The sequence below is a fragment of the Hippocampus guttulatus genome, chromosome 9, assembly GCF_054856545.1.
Source record: "Hippocampus guttulatus isolate MCC_2025c chromosome 9, RoL_Hgut_1.0, whole genome shotgun sequence".
Classification (NCBI taxonomy): Eukaryota; Metazoa; Chordata; class Actinopteri; order Syngnathiformes; family Syngnathidae; genus Hippocampus; species Hippocampus guttulatus.
The window spans coordinates 1,052,871-1,073,401 of NC_141269.1; the positions used below are offsets into that span (position 1 = coordinate 1,052,871).

At 48.3% G+C, this 20,531-nt stretch overlaps 2 protein-coding genes across 4 annotated transcripts; both read left to right on the plus strand.

The window, feature by feature from the left end:
- The first annotated feature begins 1,981 nt into the window (after window positions 1-1,981).
- Window positions 1,982-8,807, plus strand: LOC147199705 (noelin-2-like). The gene is made up of 6 exons (XM_086119146.1): window positions 1,982-2,185; window positions 3,763-3,912; window positions 5,235-5,390; window positions 7,624-7,905; window positions 8,168-8,257; window positions 8,381-8,807. Exons 1-6 carry the CDS (start codon window positions 2,036-2,038, stop codon window positions 8,699-8,701), a joined length of 1,149 nt encoding a protein of 382 aa, XP_085975272.1. The 5' UTR covers window positions 1,982-2,035; the 3' UTR covers window positions 8,702-8,807.
- A 1,979-nt stretch (window positions 8,808-10,786) lies between these two features.
- LOC147199706 (cdc42-interacting protein 4 homolog) lies at window positions 10,787-20,503 on the plus strand. Of its 3 annotated transcripts, XM_086120944.1 has the most exons (16): window positions 10,787-11,695; window positions 12,483-12,651; window positions 14,519-14,634; window positions 14,714-14,767; window positions 14,906-15,053; window positions 15,137-15,199; window positions 15,346-15,450; window positions 15,717-15,845; window positions 16,660-16,806; window positions 16,985-17,146; window positions 17,422-17,445; window positions 17,862-17,971; window positions 18,582-18,714; window positions 18,791-18,882; window positions 19,051-19,145; window positions 19,688-20,503. In XM_086120944.1, the coding sequence occupies exons 2-16, from the start codon at window positions 12,628-12,630 to the stop codon at window positions 19,831-19,833; spliced, it is 1,548 nt and encodes a 515-aa protein (XP_085977070.1). In that variant the 5' UTR covers window positions 10,787-11,695; window positions 12,483-12,627; the 3' UTR covers window positions 19,834-20,503. The 3 variants fall into 3 exon arrangements, with proteins under 3 accessions (XP_085977070.1, XP_085977073.1, XP_085977071.1); XM_086120947.1 differs by lacking the exon at window positions 17,422-17,445 and having other exon boundaries at window positions 10,788-11,695; XM_086120945.1 differs by lacking the exon at window positions 10,787-11,695 and having other exon boundaries at window positions 11,975-12,651.
- Window positions 20,504-20,531: the final 28 nt, after the last annotated feature.

The following is a 20,531-nucleotide window of genomic DNA, read 5'->3' on the forward strand; positions in this document are numbered from 1 at the left end:
GGTCAGAGAGTTTATCAGTGGTCTGACCCCCCCACCCCCCAAGGTGTTTTTCAAGTCAGGGTTATCACACCATTATATGACAAAAGCAAAGAGCAGCTTTCTACATCTTCATCAAATTGTCACTTATTTCCACAACTGTAACATTGAGTTGTGTTTGTTAGAACTGCATTTTACAGCCTATTTTACGTTTCCCCTCCTCCAACACACCTGATTCAAATGATCAGGATCAATATTCTGCAAGGCTTTCTGATGATCTGATCATTTGAATCAGGTGTGTTGGAGAGGGGGACATCGCAAATAGGCAAGATGGTGGCTCTCGAGGACCGGACTACGAAATATATATGTAAGTTGAGGGCTTCGTAGGTTTTTAGTGGATAGCTGTACTTTAAGAAAGGCCAAAAGGAGAGATGGAATCCTTTGAACGCAGCTTTGATTCTTTCAACGTCTGCTCCGCAACTCCCGAACGAACTGGAACACACATTCGAAAGGCTTCTCAAACACTTCCTAGTTTCATTCAGACAATATCAACATCAACTTGTTTCAGTAATTATTGTACGGAATAAAACTAAGGTAACTGTTACACAAAAGAATATAATGCTCAAATATAAAATGTAAATAATTAATCATTTAACATAAGCTTGCATATATTTAATCGAGAGAGTGCAACCGTCACTGGCCCAAGTATTGTTTTCAATTGGCTGCTCTGTCAACTAAAATCTGTAATATTTGTTTGGGTTCATTATTTTATGAATGCATGTTTGTCTCATTATAAACGTTAATATTTGTTTTTCTCTTTGAAATCTTTTCTCATTACTATGAGCAATATTTTCCTGCAAGATCGCTTCCGGTTTAGGCTGACGTATGCCGAATGGCGCGAAGGAACCAGAGAGAGAGAGAGAGAGAGCAATCGACTATTTTCTTTTTTCTACAGTCGGTTTACAAGGTAGAGATGGTATGTTATCGGTGTTCACTCATTTGATGTTGTGTCAAACAGATTATTGTAATGTTGATTGTTCGTGTTTGGAATGTATTTTTAGTTTTCGCGGTGTTTCATCATGAAAGCGAAATAAACGATTATGGACATCAGTACGAGGCGTTGTTCTTGACCGTAGCAGATACAGCGACGCTAATTAACATGTCTGGCATTTCTTTGCTGAACGTAACCTCCTGTCTTTAATTTATCTTCGAGTTTTGTTGAATTTGCTTATGTTTTGGCAAAACAGCTTTTCGCAATTAGCGGGCCGGCCCAGTCCCTGGATGTACGTGGTCATTCGTGGTTTCGTGGTTCTAAACGTCCACAAATGATTCCCAAATTCTTTAGTTGATGACTTGGGTGGATGACAGTCAGAAAAAAAATCTTCCATAATTTGTATGTACGACCACTGTTACTGTCGTAGAGTTGAACTGAGGACATCCTGATCAACAATCGAGTGGAGTCCAGCGCTTGGCTAACACACCCAGATCCCTTCAGTGGAAGTCCCACACCAATCATACAAATGAGACGGCAGGAGACACATTTATGACCACAAGGTGGGACTGTTGCACTTGGGGAAAAAAAGCACCACAACGTAAGCAGCATCACGCCACCGAGCAGCGAGGATGCTGATCAGTTCCCAGCATCACTCTCTCTCTCTCACCCCTTCTCTCTTGCTCTCTTTTCTCTTTCTCACTCACCCAGGCAATCAATCAATACGTGGTCAGGAAGCAGAGCGACGAGGCGGACTGCAGTGGACAGGAAGGAGGACAAGGACAAAAGAGAGGGAAAGGAAAAAGAGGACACACGATTTTGATTGTGTGCGTGTGCTTTTTTTGACGTCATCTCGGGTTGGAGGAGGAGGGATGCAAGAGAGCGAAGGCGAACGCGAGAAAGAGCTCCTCCCAACATCTTGGAAGCATCCTCACATGGCCATGACAGGATTTCAAATCACCGGGGAGACTTGATGTTGGGAAGCAACCAGCACACGTTTTCGTTCTTTTTTGGGAGGGGGGGGGGGGAACTCAACAGATTAATTAAGGAGCTAATACGTGCGTGAAGATGAGTGTGCCTATGCTGAAGATCGGCGCCGTGCTGAGCACCATGGCCATGGTCACCAACTGGATGTCCCAGACGCTGCCTTCGCTGGTGGGATTTAACGGGACCACCGTTGGCGTCTCTCCCGATGGCACACACGAACGCATCGTCAGCGTATGTACCCTTCACATTATCACGTGCACACTCGCACACATTTGAGGGTTTTGTAATGTGATGTCAGCTGAAGTTGTCACCTGAGGAGTTGAGTCTCCAAAGGTCCCCGGAAGATTCAAGCAGAGTGGCAGGTCGAAACATTAGGTACACGATCTAAATCGGGCCCATTGTGAGAGTTGAAGCAAAAACTCGTGTTGGCGCACCGAAGCTCGGTCTTGACGCCACATTTTGAAGGTCTTGGAATTTTTAAAATTATTATTATTCCTGGGCTAATACTCATTCTGATTATTGGCAGGATAAAAATATATAATGACTAAAATGACTTGCTTCATAGTCTGAAAATGCTCACAACAATAATTATATGAATTGGAGGCAGAACGTTCGACTTTTTTGCAATGCTTTCGTATTTGACTTTCTAACAGAAATAGGCAAAAATGTTCATCTTATGTTTTAATGACTTAATTGTGTTGTTTTTTTTAATCTTAAAGATCGAAGCAACCTCAAATCGGCTGATGAAAATCGTCCGTCCATTGAATCCGTCAGGCCATGGTCTTGCAGGCCAGTCGACCGGTCGAGACCACTGCCAATCTGTTACTTCATTATTCAGATCACTTGGATGAAGCGCTTGGTCAAACGACAAACGCCTTCAATTCATTCTGTCGCCAGTTTTCTTAGGCGTTGATATGTTGCGCAAACAAAGCATTCGGGCATGCGTTTGTGGAATAAGAATTAAATAAGCAGTAAAATCTTACCTGTTTTCATCCATCTCGGACGGGGGCCATTTTGTCTTTTGCTGTCGACTGAAAATGAAAATTTTTGACTTGACCATGCTCATATTCAGCTTTACAGATGCCACGTCACCTCCTAAGTCATCTTTTTTATTTTATTATTCTTATTCTTTTGTTTGTTTGTTTTACAGATTCATCATTTTGGCGAGTCCACACGTGTGTGTGGACTCGCAAAAATAACCACCGGTTTGAAAGGCAACACTGGTGATTTTTTTTTTTTTTTTTTTTCCAATGGAGGTTGAATGCATTTCAACACGCGCGCGCGCGCGCACACGTGCATTCACCTCTTTGTTTGTGCGACCAGGGGTGACATTTTCTCTTCGGGAAGTCTGGCTCGTCCGTGGGCTTCTGGCCATTTGTTACCGTAGAAACGGCAAACCTTGGAAAGCCCTGGAGTTGATGTGCACGCGGACACAATGGCTCGCGCACAAACGGATGCCGATGTCGGAGGCTCGGCGAGGCCGCTTGGAGACGCGTGTCATTGAGACGGCAACTAGTGGTCGTGTTCTTCTCCTGCCGTCGCGAACGCCGAACACGCCACCGAGCCAATCATTGCCTCCCGCATGAAATGATTGACACCTAGGCCGGCCAGTGACTGCGTCCCATTTCCGTCGCCAGGTGCAAGCTCAATGCAAACTCTGCCGCGGTCTAATTGGGGGCGCGCGGGGGGTTTTTTTTCCCCAAAAGTGTCCGAATGTGCACGCGGGTTCTTCAGAGGTTGATGAAGCAATCAAAGGCAAGATGGGGGATCGCCGTTGACGTTTTCAGCGCGTGTGATTGTGTGCGCAGGGTTTGTATCCGGGCTCGGAGGAGGCTTGGCAGGTGTACGGCACCGCGTCGGACCCGGACGGCAGCTGCGTGTGCGCCGTGGTGGCTCCCGCCCGCAACCTCTGCAAGCGGGACCATCGCGGTCGCCAACTCGGCCTGCTGACTCAACAGGTGGGCGCGCGGGTGCGCATGCCGGGCCGCACACAAAAATGAACAACTTTGGCAACGTAAAGCAAGAAGAAGAGCAGCGTTTCCCCCAAGCTGGGGAGACCAGTGGAAAACAAACACCAATGCACTCAAGCAACATGAGTTTGTGATGTCATAGTTGGAGATTGCGAATGTCTTTCTGCGAGAAATGTGCACTCAATAATTCATCGCAGCTGTCATAAGTGAGAGTCGGCAGGCAGCCCTCTCGACAGGCTCGCATACATTTAAAAAAAAAAAAAAAAAAAAGTAAAATAAAGCGGACACACCCTCACATCAGCACACGCGCAAGAATTACATCACTAACCCAGTCTGCTTTTTCCTCACCCAACGTATGCAATTGGGCCAAGAGGAAAGACACTCCCGTTCCTTGACTTAAGTTGAGACTCCTCAATGAACCTCGGTGACAAACTCTTAAATAGGGACCGTGGTTTCATCATCAAAGATCATTTCGACTTTTCTGTGATCGTACGCACGTGGTGAAGACTTGAAATGATGTTTGACGTGCACGTAGATTATCTGAGTCTTGGAAAAGCCAGCACGCTTTTTGTGGAAATATCAAAAACACTAAGTCGGAACCTTCCATATCTTCGTTACCAAGATGCGCGCATCAGTGAGGGATTTTATTTTTCAGACCGTTGCCAGTATGAATTTGCACTCTTGATTACTCATCAATACCGTGTGCCGATATCACTTTTGATCATCAAATTTCCACCACATTCTTTCTTCTGACGCAGGTGACGATTGGCTTATGTGTTAAACTGCTACCTATTGGCAAAAAGGACTTTTTTTTTTTTTTTTTTTGCCTTGCCTTGCCTTAAGTATCTGGCCGGTATCGGCAGCCTTCACGAGTACCCGATATCTTCACATTAAGCCGATATCGGCACGGTACTGGTACTTGCCCATCCCTGATGTTTGCTTTGGAAAAAGTGCACGTTGGGTTTGTCAAAGACTCTTCCCGGTTTTTGATGTTGAGAACCTAACGTGTTGAGGGTCAAAGCAAAATTTGCTGTACGCTTGTTCCCAATAACCCACCGCAATGCATTTTGGTGACTGACATGACATTCAAGGGTATTTGACAAACAAAGCAGTTTTCATTTTGTTCCTTCAGCGAAGCTCAACGGCACTTTAAATGGTCTTTCATGTTTCCAAAAAAAATAGATGCCGAATTTGTCAAGGAGACTTTTTAAGTTTTGCCCTTGAGGTTTCGTTTGCTTCGTCCCGCTTGGGGTTCGAAAACGGACAGATGGACGGTGAACTGTACTGTCGTTGTTGTTGTTGCGCTTCAGGTACAGAACGTGAGTCAGTCCGTGGAGGGGGTCCACCTGCGGACCTCCAGGGACCTGCGACACTTTCGCGAGTCGGAGCCGCTGCTGCGGGGCGTGGACGGACGCCTGCACTCGTACGCCAGCAGTCCTCGCACGCTCACGTCCAAGGGTCTGCAGGTACGGCCGCGCGCGTGCACGCGCGACCGCCAGCTCGGCCGTGAACACATTGATTTCATGCGGGGGGGGGGGGGGGCTCAAGTAGCGTGTGGATGCTGTCGCCGTGCCGACACCTGCATCGCTGCACTAAGTAAAAAGGTGGCGAGCGTTGCATGGCAGAAAGAAAAACGACACCAATTCAAAGGGGAGGAAGGGGAAATTGTATTATTGATGTTGGCTTACGAAACCGAAGCGGAGGGGTGGATAGGCGGGGGGGGGGGGGGGGTTGGGTTGGGGTTTTTTTGCACATCAGCTGGCTCACCGAAGGGCCTAATTTGTCTTGGATGTTTTCTGAAAGCATCCGTTTCAATATCTGCGATGTTTGACGACAAGATGGACGCTCGGTTTGTTGAAGACGAAAATGCGTCGATGAGCTTTGTTCAAAGCGTGCCAACAAGGTTTTGTAACGTTAGGGTCATTGGAGACTGTGTCTTTGATGCTTCACGGAAAGGTGTACTCCCCCTCATTTGGTTTCACAAGTCGTTTGTCTGGAAATTTCACATTCATCCTCATTTTCAACTTTGACGAGCACAAAACCAGAAGTTGGGTTCGATGGAGGCCATTGTTCCCCACTTCTCAGGCGTTGTGAGGAAACAACCGTCATTTGGCATCCGAATCAAGAAACATCTGCACCTATTGACCAAGGTTGGGGGAAGGGGGGGGGGGTTGATGCTCGCTATTGGTGTGACATCTGGTGGGATTCCTGTGGAAAGGGAAAAAAAAAAAACATAACGAAAACAAAAGCAGCACTCGATTTGACTTGCTAATGCCTCCTCCTCCTCTTCCTCATCTTCATCTGACTGCGCCTGCGGCCAACCTTTTCTAATTCCTTCCTTTCAATCCGGAACCCCCGCAGAGAGGAAGCCCACACCCCAACTCCGCCCGCCGCCCTACCGTGTTGCTAAAAATGGCCTGTGGTTATTGATTATTGAAGTTCCCGAACAGAAACGCAGACAGACGCAAACCAAGTGAGCGCGTCTCGTGTCTTCGATGAACCAACGACAACAACAAATGACGCCTTTTTTGACATGCCTTTTTTTATTTTCAAAAAGGTCCTCGGTTTTGCAGCCGTCAAAAAATGTAGAACCTTTGACGGACCTGCCGCACGTTCTTGTCAATATCGGAGACAAAGTTGCATTTTCGGCAAACCTAATGCGGGGATTCTTGTGGACATCCAAGATGATTTTGTCTTCCCCAAAAGCCCGAGCAGAGTCGTCCCCACAAATGTCAAAGACAATTTTGTCAAAGACAATTTTGCGTAATCTGCGAGCATCTTTTCGGAAACGGCAAAGACGATCAATTCTGCTCAGTGATGCGAATGCGTTTTTGGAAATCTCCAAAACAATTCAGGGTCTCTGATAGCCGTGGGTAGCCTTGAGGTGAACATCAAAGAAAATTTTGCATTTTTGACAAACCCGTTTCTTAGCAATAAAGAGATCCCCCCCGACCCCCCTGAAAAATTTTTAATTAATAGATTTTTTTGTTTGTTTGTTTTGGGGGTATATATTTTTTCAAATTACAAGAACAGAGTCCTATTTTGGGCAAGTCATTTGAAGATTTTTTTTTTTTTTTTAAACATTAGCAGTTCGACCCAGGCTTTCCCTCGACTTTTGGATGATTGTACTTGAAGTCAGTGCAGTGCTGGAAACGGCTCTGCGGCTGTGTAGCGTCTTAGAAAAGAGGCGTGTGAAAAAATAGAAGCGCATTTCTCCCACGGACGTAATCTGGCTGCCACTGAAGTGCCACTTCAAACCACACGGCGTCGGAAAATAAACCTTTATTCTTTTTTTTCTTTTTTTTGCCCATCGAGTGTGAGAAGATTATCCCCTCACGTTGGTTCGTTCGAGAAACAACCAGCCGAGGAGCTTTGCTCTATTTGTCCTGGATTTTTTATTTTTAATTTTTTTTTTGGTGAGTTTTTCAAAGATTCTTGATGGGTGACATCGATTCCAAAAGGAGCTGCCCCTCGAAACTAACCCTCTGAGCACCCTACGCTGAAGTTTAAACCGAGACCTAACCACCAAACCTCTAACCAACTTCTGACAAAAAACGAGATTGGACACGGCGTCCACAAGTGAAATGTGAGCATTACAAACACGGTGAACCTGCATTTAGGTGCTATGCTGCGCGCAAATGAAAGAAGCTGCAACAGAAGCCAAGTCACGCTAGCCGTCTGCTTGTCGCCGCCGCTCAGGAGCTGAAGGGTCAGGTGACCCAGCTTCAGCCCCTCCTGTCCACGGCAGATCGGTACCGGTCCGACGTGCGGACGCTGGCTGCCGTGCGAGGCCAATTGCTCAACCTGTCGGCGGTCCTGACGGCCATCCAGGAGGAGGTGGGCGCATACGACTACGAGGAGCTTCAGAGGCGAGTCCTGCTGCTGGAGACCCGACTGCACAGCTGCATGAACAAGCTAGGTCCGCTACAAATTTACCGCTACTCTTTACGTATCGTAGTCAAAACCTTTCTTTCCGACACAGTTTGTCAAATTGCGGCCGCTATGGTGGAGGAGGGCTTACTCGATATCAGATTTTCTTTTCCAATGTATCGGTGGGTGGTATCGGCAAGCCTCCACGAGTACCCGTTCCCTAAAAATAAGGCCAGTAATGTCCCGATACCGGAACCTGCTATCGGTACTCACCCATCCCTAATTTATAGCTGAAGATATTAAGAGTAGTATCGAATTATTTTTCCGTTATTAGCAAAACGTGTTTTTATCGAATTTTTACATCGCTAACCAGAACATAAAACCCTCCGACATTGACCTCATGGCCGACGAGACGGGCCTGTGGGCCGTTTATACATCCATTCTCAACGCTGGAAACATCGTAGTAATGACAAAACTAACAATCGCACTTGGCGCCGTTAGCATTGATTATGACAAATTGGTGTAATTGGCTAACGTTGGCATTCAACGGAGATGTTGGCTCAACAATGATCTCCTCTGCGCTCAGGTGAGCCGCCTGTGTCCCCGCTCGCTGGACATACTACGTAGCTGGTCCACGGGCTTCCCGAAACGCAGCGCGGGCGAGGCCTTCATGATCTGCGGCGTCCTCTACGTTACCAACTCGCACCTGGCCGGAGCCAAGGTCCACTTTGCTTACAACACCAATACGTCCACCTACGAGTACACGGACGTGCCATTCCACAATCTCTACTCGCACATCAGCATGATGGACTACAACCCCAGAGAGAGGGCGCTCTACACCTGGAACAATGGTCACCAGGTGCTCTACAACGTCACACTCTTTCACGTCATACGCACCGACGGGTAGACCACGTTAGACGAGACTGGAGATGTGTCAAGCACACGGTCGGCTTTGTGGTGGATGTGTCGAGTCCGCATGGTTTTCTTCCTTCAATAAACATCAATAAACTTCATGCGTCGCTTCTTCCATGTTAGCATTAACGAGCATGGGGAACTGACCGTCTCACTTAAGTTAGCGTTAGCTGACTTACATAAGCGTTCCTTGGAGTCGTTTAAGACAATGTTGTAACTGGTGAATCTTCACCGGAGTTGCCAGGTAAGCAAATTGTCATAGCTTGCTCACGTTAGCATTTGTCAGAATTGCTAGTCAGGCTAACATTTGGCATTTGTCTAAATTGCTTAGGTGACCAGACGTCCCGGTTTAACCGGGACAATCCTTGTTTTGAGCCTCGTGTCCGGTCCTGGCAAATCTTGCCAGTTCCATTGTGTTGTCCCGTTTTTTGTTTGTTTTTGCGCTGTTGTTCTCCAGTCTGAAAAGTAATTGTTTGTTCCACCACGCAGTTGTCATGGCGATTCCTATTAAAGCAACTAGAAAAAAATATGACGATTAAATCCCTTCCTCTTGACGTTCACGTTTGCAAGATAGCGGAACTAGAACTACCTGCTTCCGTATCTAAGAATCACGGCAAATGTAGTCCAACCAGCCGAACGCTTGAGTCCGACCCAATGCGAGCTTTGGTTTCTGGGTGCACGTTTCCAATGTTACAATCTGGGACCTTGAAGTAAACGACACAGAAGTAAAAAGACTCTAAATTTGTTATCTAGTGGGTTGCAATTGTTATCATTATTCGTAGTTATTTAGTACATTGAAATTTGCTAACATTAGCATTCATCATCGTTAGCGTTCGCAGAGCGTGCCCGTTAAGTGAAATCTCGTTGCACAAACGTGTCATGACAATAAAGGCAATTCAATAGTTCAATAGTCAAGAGTTGTTAATTAGCAGATTATAACTGTTAGCATTCAGTGCTGTTATGATGGCTTGCAACTGGCGAAATGTAACATTAATTTGAGTTTTTTTGGGCTGGGATTCATGCTAACTGGAACTTCTAACAATACAATTGAAAGCTTTATTTTGTTGAATGAGGGGGTTTTTTCCCCTCCGCACTGGCTTCTTAATTATTGACTGCGACCACCTGAAATGTTATTTCGGCTCAACTCAACCTTGGCATCTGTATCACCTTCACCATTTCATTTATTCATCTCCTCGTTTATCCGCTGGCTTTTGGTCCCGCAGGTCAGGCGGCTGCTAAATAATGCAACTGCATTAAAAGAGACCACCTGTGCAGAGAGGTGAAATCATGGCGAAACCAAAGGGAAGGTGTTCATTGTACAAAACACACAAGAGTAACTTATGTTTAATGAGTGGCCGAGGCTCCTTTTAATATTTAATAACAAGCAGAGAGCGCCACCTTGTCGAAGCTATTTGTAGCCCTCGGAGCAAGCCAGCAGCCAATTAGAGTCGAACACCCACGCTCCCTTGCGGCCTGAAGTGAAAGATGTCGTTTTTACACAAAATGGCGATTCATCCATTCAAATATTTTTTAATGTGTTCTATGATCATTATTTTACCTACATTTATTTTTTAAAACGATTCTCGTTAAAGTATGACGAGAAAAAAAACCTCAAATAGAGTAAAAATTCTTAAGAACTTAACGACAGCGACTACTTTTTATGCCTTTTTCCAATCTCCTTCTTAAAATCTAGCCAATCACACGCCCTCTCTCATGGATATTAACGAGGTAGGCGGGGACTTCCAAACCCCCCTTTGGCGACGTGCTCTGATATTTGCGTGACGCCAGTTCGGATTTGCTGACGCGTACTTTCACCCGTACGGAGTTTGTGTGCTTCCGTGCGAGCGTGTAGCCAGATTGTGTCTCAGTCGGACACACGGGAAATGGGGGTTTGGTCAGGAAGAGACACACAGGTCCCTTGGAGAGCTTGTTCGTGCGTGTGCGCGCACTCTTGGTTGATCCTGGGAGCAGAATTGTGTGTGTGTTTGGGACACGAAGTCGGCCAAGCCGAGCGCGTGTTTTGACAATCACACCGGCTCACCAAAAGACACTCATGCACAAAAATGAGCGCCTCTTCTCATAAACACACACGCATTTCACTGGCTAATGGCGTGTTTGTTTGCGACACTGTCTTTGCTTTCCTTTCCCGTGTCCTTCTTTCCCGCTCTCTCATTACCGAGCCTGTCCTTTCCTGTCTCCTTCATTTGCTATTTGACCTTCCTCCTTCCTTAGGTCCTTTGCTGTCACCTCCTTTCCTTTCGTTTTTGGTTTCACTTCCTGCTTCCCTTTCTTTTCCTCCCCTTTCCTTTTATGTCTCCTCTCTTCTTGTCCTTCCCTCTTTATTTGACTTTTTCTCCTTTCTCCCGCTTTTCCTAGTTTCCTCATGAATTCCGTATCTCCTTTTCTGTTGCTTTCTGGTGATGTGTTGGGTTTGGCGGCCGAGAGCCCGAGGAGCATAACAAGAGGAGGCTGCAGGCTTGTGGGAAAGGAAAGGAAAGGAAGAAGATTGTCCCCTTCTAACGATCTGGTAATCCTCTTTTCTTCTGTTGCTCCACGGGAGAAAAAAAAAAGTCATCTCAATCGGCCGCTGAAGAAGAAAGACTTGGATGAAGCGGGAGTGATAATCAAGGAGAGAAAAAAGGAAACACCGTCATCTAGTGGTATAGAGAGGGTACTGCACTAAGGTGATGCGACAACTTGCTGATTTGAGCAGTTGGAGAATGCACCCTGCCTCTTCGAACTCTTTCTCTCTGTGTGTCGTACGTTCTGACACCGTCCGACAAGAGCCGACCCCTCTTCAGAATGATGAAAAGACGGACGGAGCAGGGAGTGATGGGTGCCCACATCACCGTGGCAACAGGGTTTCAAACATGTGAAGGGCAACCTTGGTTCAAAGGGTCCACGCCGAATGTCCTGACCTGTGACCCGGCAGCTCGGGCGGACGAAGCTCCAGAGCAAGACGACCGCTTACCCACTGTAATGCCTAAAGGTAAGCAGAGCTGCAATGTGAGTGTTGTCAGATTCTCTGTCTACATGTGTCGATGTCAAATCTCCATTTCTGAGAACTACAATTGTCCGTCCAGTTTTCTGTTGTTTGTTTAACTTTAAGCTAGCAAGGAAAAAAAAAAGTGTCTTTTGGTTGACACTGAAGCTCAACTGAGAAAGGCATTAAACAGCTTGAAGTGTCTTTTAGGCTTCTTTTTGAAGAAAAAAAAAAAAACCTTGTCGACTGAGTCACTCAGATCTCAAGGTGCCATTCGGCCACAAAAATGCATCATATCTCTCCAGTGAATCAGAGTAAGAACCAGCAGACTCCGTCTTCTTAGCATCCATCCATCCATTCTCGAGCGTTTATCCGGGGTCGGGTCGCGGGTCCTGCCGGTGGGACGTGCCTGGAACACCTCACCGGGTTAGTTAGTGGTTAGTTAGTTAGTTGGATATTTGACTCCTCAATGCTTTGCTCACCCTGTTTGGATTGGTTGTTGGTTCAATCTCGTTGGCCTTCGGTCTGTCGGCCGACAGCCAACTTTTGGGCGTCGCGTCATGCAATCCGACTTCGATTTGAGCAACAAAGTCATTTACGAGTGTGCGTTGTCCTCGACGCATTTGGTGAGGCTGTGTGCCGATGGATTGTCCGGCATTCTTGTTCTCCTTGTGGCCTTTTTTCCTGCTTTTCTGCAACCACGTAAGCTGCCGCTACTACTTTAAGATCAGCTCAGCTGCTGTGCTCCTCCCCTCTTTTACACACTCTCTCTCTCTCTCTCTCTCTCTCTCAGGACACAAACCAGTTTCAGGAGAAGGCAGAGTTAAAAGGGGGGAAAAAAAGAGAAGGCATTATTTTGTGCAGCGAGAGAAGGCGTGAACTTCCTCCAAACCCTTCCAGGAGAATTTCTGCTTGAGGGACGCGCGAGAGGTGCCGACATGGACTGGGGCACCGATTTGTGGGTGAGTTTCACACCTTTGTCAACAACAACAACTTGCCACTTTTGGGCCTGCTTTGAATGTTATGCCAAGATGTGTGTGCGTGTGTAGAATGTGGGTGAGTGTGAGAAAAAGATTTCGCAATCCCTCCTGCATACCTTCAGCTGCTCTCTCTTAAAGGTGTAGCGTAGGACGCCATTTCACCTGTTTGTTTTTCACGCGTGACAGGAAGTCCGGTCGGCTACCGCCGGACGCCTCCACCCCCCCCCCCCCCGGCCCCCCTCCACTTTCACCCCAACCCGCATTGTTTTGGGGTTGTTGTTTGCTTATTGTTGTCTCTCCATGATGTCAGTTGGATCCGTGGCTGAACGGCGCTCGCTTCTTTTTCGCGCCTGCCAAGCAGACCACAATAAAATCTACCCAAAGTACGACATCGATTATTTCACATTTGTTGGCGTAAAAAGCCAATTGGTGCCTCAGATATGAGCCAGAGTGTCCACTGATAGATTTGTGCACGGTTAGTGAGCTGGCTAGCGATGACGCGCACATGTTATTTCACGAGTAAGTTAGTTGGTCGGTTGTTTGCTATGTCGTTTCTTCTTTCGTTTGTTGTTTGGTTTGTTAAATGATCGATTTCGCAGTGACTTGCTCAGGTAGCTCAATTACATTGTGTTCGACGTTCTTTTTTTTTTGTTCTCTCGTTATTTTGTTCATTCCTCGGTTCGTTGTCGTTTGACTGGATAGCGCGAGCAGTCCATTTATTTGCCCACTCGTGTGCTAACTCCTTTGAAAGTTTGGTCGCGGTTAAGGTAGTTGTTGTTTGATAAGAGTGCCTTGGGGAGGAATAGAAATGACAAGAGTGCCAAGAACAGAACCCTGTGGAACCCCAGAAGTGACTGGATCATAATGATAAGCATACTAATTGCAAATAACAGGAAGAAGAGGCCCCTGCTTTGTTCGCTCATTTCGTTTGTTTGTTACTTTGTTCACCAAGAGTGAAGTTGTCGCTTCCTGCGTCAGTTCGTCCGCCGGTTCTTTGGTTTCCCCCGACTATTTGCTTGTTTTTTCGTTGGTACCCGGCGGCTCGGCGTCCGACGCTCGTTGGACGGCTCTTAATCCGTCGAATACAAAAACCACAGGAACGCGCTTGGACTTTGCTGGCGTCTCGCCGGCTGCGATTTGGAACGCGCGTCGTCAGCGGGCGTCGCGGGAGGCGGGACAAGTCGGACTGGTTCAGGCCTCGGCGGAGCTCCTGGCGACGTCAGTCCCTCACAACGACGTCAGCCAAGCCAAAATGACGACTCCTCACGGGGAGTGGCTCAACCCCCACACTGACACCCCCCCCCCCCCCCACCCCCTTTTTCCTCTCCATTGTCTCTCCCCTTCCTTCCCCTGCAGGACACTGCCCGGTTTTTGCAACAAAACGCCCTTGACATCACTTAGGTGGAGCCTTTGTCTCACTCACTGTGCGGCGATTCCAACTACGCTACGTCACTGTTTGTCCCGCGCTGACCGTTTCTCTCACACACACACACACACACACATGCACACACACACACGGTGCATTCGTGTTTTTTTTTTTGACCACTAGAAAAGGTGTCGATGACGTCTTAGGGTGGTGAACGATGAGCGCAGACGCCAGGGCGCACCGGCACTACATCATGAACATCAGGATACAGACGCTCCAGCCACGCGATCGAACAATATTCCTGAATATTATTATTTTTTTAAATCCTCCATGGTTGGCTTATTTTTCTCAAGATGGCTGAGAGAGGCTCCGGCGCGCCCGCGACACCCGTGAGGATGAGCAGATTCGACATTATGTCTGACGTGTGTGTGTGTGTGTGTGTGTGCGCGCGTGCGTGTGTTTGTGCGCGCGATGTGACATCAGGACCAGAACGACGTGATCGACAAGCACACTCAAGCGGGCCTGGACCTGGTGGAGCGCTACATCAAGTTTGTGAAGGAGCGCACCGAGATCGAGCAGAGCTACGCCAAGCAGCTCAGGTGCGCGCCGCCCCGCTCGGTCCTCGCGTGCGCGCCTGCGCCGTCGTGGGGGAAATAACGCCGGGTGCGTGTGTTGCAGGAGTCTGTCCAAGAAGTACGCCAAGAGAGGAAGCAGAGATGAGCAGGACTGCAGGTCGCGACGCAACTGTTTCTATGTTCGGGTTGTGTGTTCATGCTTTTGATGTGTTCCACAGGAGCGTTTTTATACAGTATTTGGGTGGCGCGTTTGTGTCTTGATGTTCATGGGAGCATTTTGTGTGCGCGCGTCCAGATTCAGCAACCACGCCGCCTTGCAGGAGATCCTGAACGAGCTGAACGACTACGCGGGCCAGCGGGAGTTGATCGCCGAGACCATGATGACCAACATCTGCGTGGAGCTCGCCAAGTTCCTGCAGGACCTCAAGCAGGACCGCAAAGTGGTGACGAGCACACACGCACACGCACACACGTCGCCGCCTGCCAAGCCGCCATTGTCCCTGAACGCACCGTGTTGCCTTCACAGCACCTTTCCGACGCCAAGAAGGCCCAGCAGAACCTGGAGAGTAGCTTCAAACAGCTGGAAAGCGTACGTGGCAAAAGTTCCCGAGTCGATGCTTTGCTTTCGCGGTCCAAACCGAAATCTCGTTGCCTTCGGCGACAGACGATACGTTTGCGCATTCCGTGTTGCGCTGCTTTTGATGAAATTCATCAATGACACGCGTGCGCATGTAGACCAAGAAGCGCTTTGCCAAGGAGTGGGCGGAAGCCGAAAAAGCCACGCAGCAGGCCGAGAAAACCGAGAACGACCCCAACACCACAAAGATCGACGTGGATAAAGTAAACACACACACACACACACACACTTAGCTCAAGACTGAGACGCGAGCATTCGCGCTGAAAACGTTTCCCCAAAAGTGTTGGGCCAACGCTGAGAGGCAAACAGTTGGAGTCACTGCCAACATCCTGACAACAAAGCCGAAGGGAAAAAAAAGTGGCGGGAGTGCCGAAGCATCAGCGCGTCTGCGATGGCGCGCTGATGCTGAGAGAGCCTCGTTCTCCGTCATAATATCGACGCCGTCGTCGCTTGTGTCGTTTCCCCGAAGGCCAAGCAGCACGCGCACGTCCGCACGCACGCGGCGGAGGAATGCCGCAGCGACTACGCCGCGCAGCTGCAGAAGTACAACAAGGAGCAGAATTACTTCTACTACACGGAGATACCGCAGATCTTCAATGTGAGAACGTCATCGCTGGCGGACGAAACGCCGGCAACAAAAGCGCGCGCACCCTGAAGTGAAACCAATCGGCCCCATTTTCCTTCCTAATATCGTCTTGTTAGGCGGCCCGGTGGTCCAGTGGTTAGCGCGTCGACCTCACAGTGCAGAGGTACCGGGTTCGATTCCGGCTCCGGCCTCCCTGTGTGGAGTTTGCACGTTCTCCCCCGGCCTGCGTGGCTTTTCTCCGGGTACTCCGGTTTCCTCCCACATTCCAAAAACACGCATGGCAGGCTGTTTGATTGCTCTAAATTGTCCCGGTGAGTGTGAGCACAAATTGTTGTTGGTCTCTGTTTGCCCTGCCATTGGCTGGCCACCGGTTCAGGGTGTCCCCCCCGCCTACTGCCCGAAGACAGCTGGGAGAGGCTCCAGCGCCCCCCCCCCCCCCACGGCCCTTGTGAGGATGAAGCAGATAAATGAATGAATGAATATCGTCTCGTTAATGGTACAAAGGTGGGCGGGGTGGGGGGGGTATTTAGTTACATTCAGATTGGTTTTGGGTGCATGTGAAGTTAAGCGTGACCTCTGCTGGGGCTTGTTGTTTTTGGGGGCCGCATACATTTTGCGTGGTTGGGGGGTTTGTTGGGCATTTGGCCGCGATCGGGTCATTTTCACAAAGGGGTGTACTCACTTTTGTTGCCAATATTGATGACAGATGTCAGGGGTTCGCTCCAATGACACACTGCTCGTGGCAGTCGTCGAGGGACTGGTCAGGCACCCGCTGACGGTGTGCGCGCGTGTGCGTGTGTGTGTGTGTGCGCGCGCGCGCGCGTAGAAGCTGCAGGACCTCGATGAGCGTCGGATTCGCCGTCTGGCGGAAGGATACTGTCAGTTCTCCGAGCTGGAGAAGAAAGTGCAGCCCATCATCTCCAGATGTCTGGAGGGAATTTCGGCGGCCGGAGCCAAAGTGGACGAAAAACAGGCCAGTCACACGCGCCACCCCAAGCGCGGACGTGTGCGATTGTTATCGTTATCGTGTGCGTCCCTCGAGTTTGCGTTTGCGCGCGCAATTGTGTCAGCGCGCTTCGGGGGCGTCCGCTCGCCTCGGTGCCGCTGACGTCGCCGCCGCTGTCTTCTTTGCGTGCGCTCCGGGGAAGCAGGACTCGCTTCTGCTGGTGGAGCAGCACAAGTCGGGCTTCGAGCGTCCCGGCGACCTGGACTTCGAGGACTACGCGCAGGGAATCAAAGCGGCCGGCTCTGACTCCAGCCTCAACCCACCCAAAGTTCGAGCCAAGCTTTGGCCCTTCAGCAGGAAGCACAAGGTCAACTCACGCACGCACGCGCGCATGCACACACAAAGAATGCCGCAGAGTGAGCGCAGCGGGAAAGCAAAGCCAAGTGCGCATTTCTCCCCTGCCCCCCCCCCCCCGGGGGGCCAGGCCCGTCTCACTCCTGCAATGACTTGTTTCCTCCACACGCCAGCAGCTTTTTTTTAAAAATGTTGTCACGTGTTGTGTTGTGTCTTGTCCAAATAAATGAACCACCCTCCCTCTCCCCCCCCCCCCCCCCCCACCCCCTTCTCTGATTCCCCGTCCAGACGACGCATGCCGAGAAACATGTGGTAACTTGTTGTCTTTTGGCCTCACGGGGGCTGGGGGGGGGTTGGCCCTTTCCGTTTCGCTTCTTGACAATGACCAATGTCGGATTCTGTGATGTCACACCCGCACGGCGGCTTTGCGAGGGGCACCCGCGGAAAAAAATAGGGGCGCAAAGAAATTCTGGCAAAAAAAAAAAAAAAGTTGTTCCTGATATTTGGGTGATTTCATTCCTCAGAACAGCTCTTGGTGTGATGCCGTCAAGTATCAGCATGATGATGACAAAAGTGAATGAAATTTGGAAACAAAGCACCTCCGTGACATCACAGAAGAAAAAAAAAATGATTGTGGCTTTTGTTTGGAATCCTCCTGGTGGTCAGCATCGGCAACAGCCTTGATACGCATTAGTAATTATTGTGTGTGTGTGTGTGTGTGCGTGTAGCCGGCGCCGGCCGAGGACTTCTCGCACCTTCCTCCCGAGCAGAGGAAGAAGATGCTGCAAGCCAAGATTGACGACGTGTCCAATAAGCTTCACATGACCCAAGAGACCGGGTGAGGCCCGCTCGCCCGCGATATTCGGCGGAGCCGCCGGGCTTGCTTCTCCTGATTTAAAAAAAAAAATTATAATAATAATAATAATACTGTGTGGGTGGACACTTATTTCAAGAAAAATGGCGGCAGAGGTTAACTACAAATCGTATTCGCCCCCCCTCAAAAAAAAACAACAACATAATAATGCTACATAAAAATAGAAAACAAATATGAATTTTTTTTTTTCCATTTGAAAATAGTTCGAAAATGCCACACAAAATGTACCTTCTTTTCCACTGAAAATGAGTTTCAAATCTAATGGCAAATGTCTTTTTTGAACAATCAACAAAATGGATCAAAGCGATTTGGATTCAAATGAAGGATTTTATGCGCATACACATTTGGAAACTCCGTTTTGAAATTTCGTTGTATTTTGTTCATAATAATAATAATAATAATTACATGAGCAATATCCGAACGAAAGCTCCAGTTTAGTTTGAAGCATAACTTGCGAGTGGCCACACACGAAAAGGGCGGCTGTCCTTTTGTGACTCTCTCCCGTTGTTGTGGCCGTCGCCGCATTTTCAAAGTCAAAGCGTTTTACAAAGGCGCACGCGTGCATTTGCGCCAGCGAGGCCCTGGAGAAGATGAAGGCCGTGTACGAGCAGAACGCCGACTTGGGCAACCCGTCCATCCTGGAGCCGCAGATGGCCGAGACGGCGCAGAACATCGGATACCTGCGCGGCGAGCTGGCCAAATACGAAGTAGGAGCTACGCGACGCTCCGCAAATCCTTCAAAGCCTCTTCCTTCTCTCTTTTCATTGATTTGTTTTCACGCAGACGTGGTTGTCCGAGGCGGTGGGAGGAGACGAGTGCGCCAACGCCATCGTCAACAACAACAACAACAACCAGCAGCACCACACGCAAAACATGTGAGGACGCAGCTCGTTTTTATTTTGTTTTTTTTCGTTTTTGGACACTTGTTGAATGCAAAAAGATTGCTTGTTGTTTTCCAGCGTCCGTCGCCTTCTGGCGTTTTGTCGGGGCCGGTCGCCCTTCGGGCAAATTGCTAACGGCCGCTCTTTCGTCTGTGTCCGCAGGGCCGAGATGTCTGAGAACCATCAGAACATTTACACCGAGTTTGACGACGACTTTGAAGACTGTGGCCAGTGCATGGCTTTGTACAACTTTGAAGGTTTGACGACACACACACACACACACACACACACACATTAATGCTTTTCCCACGCAAATTTTTTTTTTTATAGGAGATTAAAATCATTTCTGACAGAATAGAATCATTAAATGGTAGTTTGAGAAAAACAGAATAGCAGTAATTTGAGAAATGGTCACATTTTTGGGGGGGGGGGGGTTGAAAAAAAATCATGAGAATAAGGTTGTATTTTTGGGGGCGGGGGCTTGAGAAATACAAGAGCCAACTACAGCTCTGTTATTCTTTTCTCGGGACAAAAAAAAAACAGAAGAAGAATAAAGTTGTTTATTTGTGATTAAAAAATGGAGTCGTCTTGTGCAAAGAACTTAATGGCGAAGGAGGTCCTATTATTCAAGATAAATTCGGAATATGATGAGGCTAGTCCCCCCGCCCCTCAAGAATCTTTATCTGTGAGAAGCCACCCAATCTTAAGAGAAGAACATGGCCTTTCCAGTCCTCCTGAGACTGGGAGGCTTGAAGGTTGTGTTTTTCTCGCCCCCCCCCCCCCCCCCCGCCCCACGCAGGCACGAGCGAGGGCACCATCTCGGTGACGGAGGGCGAGCTTCTGACCATCATGGAGGAGGACAAAGGCGACGGCTGGATGAGGGTCCTGCGGGCCAACGGCGACGAGGGCTTCATCCCATCGTCCTACGTCAAGATGGCCCCCTAACGCCTCAACGTGCCGGCTGGTACTCTTTGCAACTGCTCCGTGTCGAAAACTTCTTTCTTTCGCAGTAAAAAAAAAACAAAAACAAAACAAGCTGCAGTAGCCACGCCCCTCCTTCCTGATTGGATAATATTTTTTGGGGGGGGGCATAGAAGAAAAACAAACTGGATCCACATTAAAAAGCACAAAGGAACACGTCCCTCCACAGAGGTTACCAAGGTGTTGAGCCCCTCCGAAAACTATATATACACTGTACTCTTTTTTTTTTTACATGAGAGAAGTCAGAATTTTACATGAGTGATTTTTTAAAAAACGAAAATTCACATGACAAAAAAGTAAAGCGTTTTAAAAATAATATAAAAAAAACATGCTGCATTTTTTTAAAATTCGCTGTATTTTTTTTTTCTCTATGAAAACTTTTTGGGGTTTCGTTTTTGTGCCCTTCAGCAGCACACCCGCTTGACACTTTTGTTTGTCTTGTAAAGGCACAGTGACGTAACGTAGTACTGTATTATTATAATTTGATGAGCCCGTTGAAAGGTCAAACAGTCGGCGTCGCCTTTCGGGCTTGACTCACACTGGATAGATGCCCTAAAATGTTTCAATGGATGTATCGTTAAAAAGGACATCGGAAGCATCATAAGCATTAAAAAGGAACTACCAAAGCACCAAAGTGAGTTGTTGATCTGACTTTGTATTTT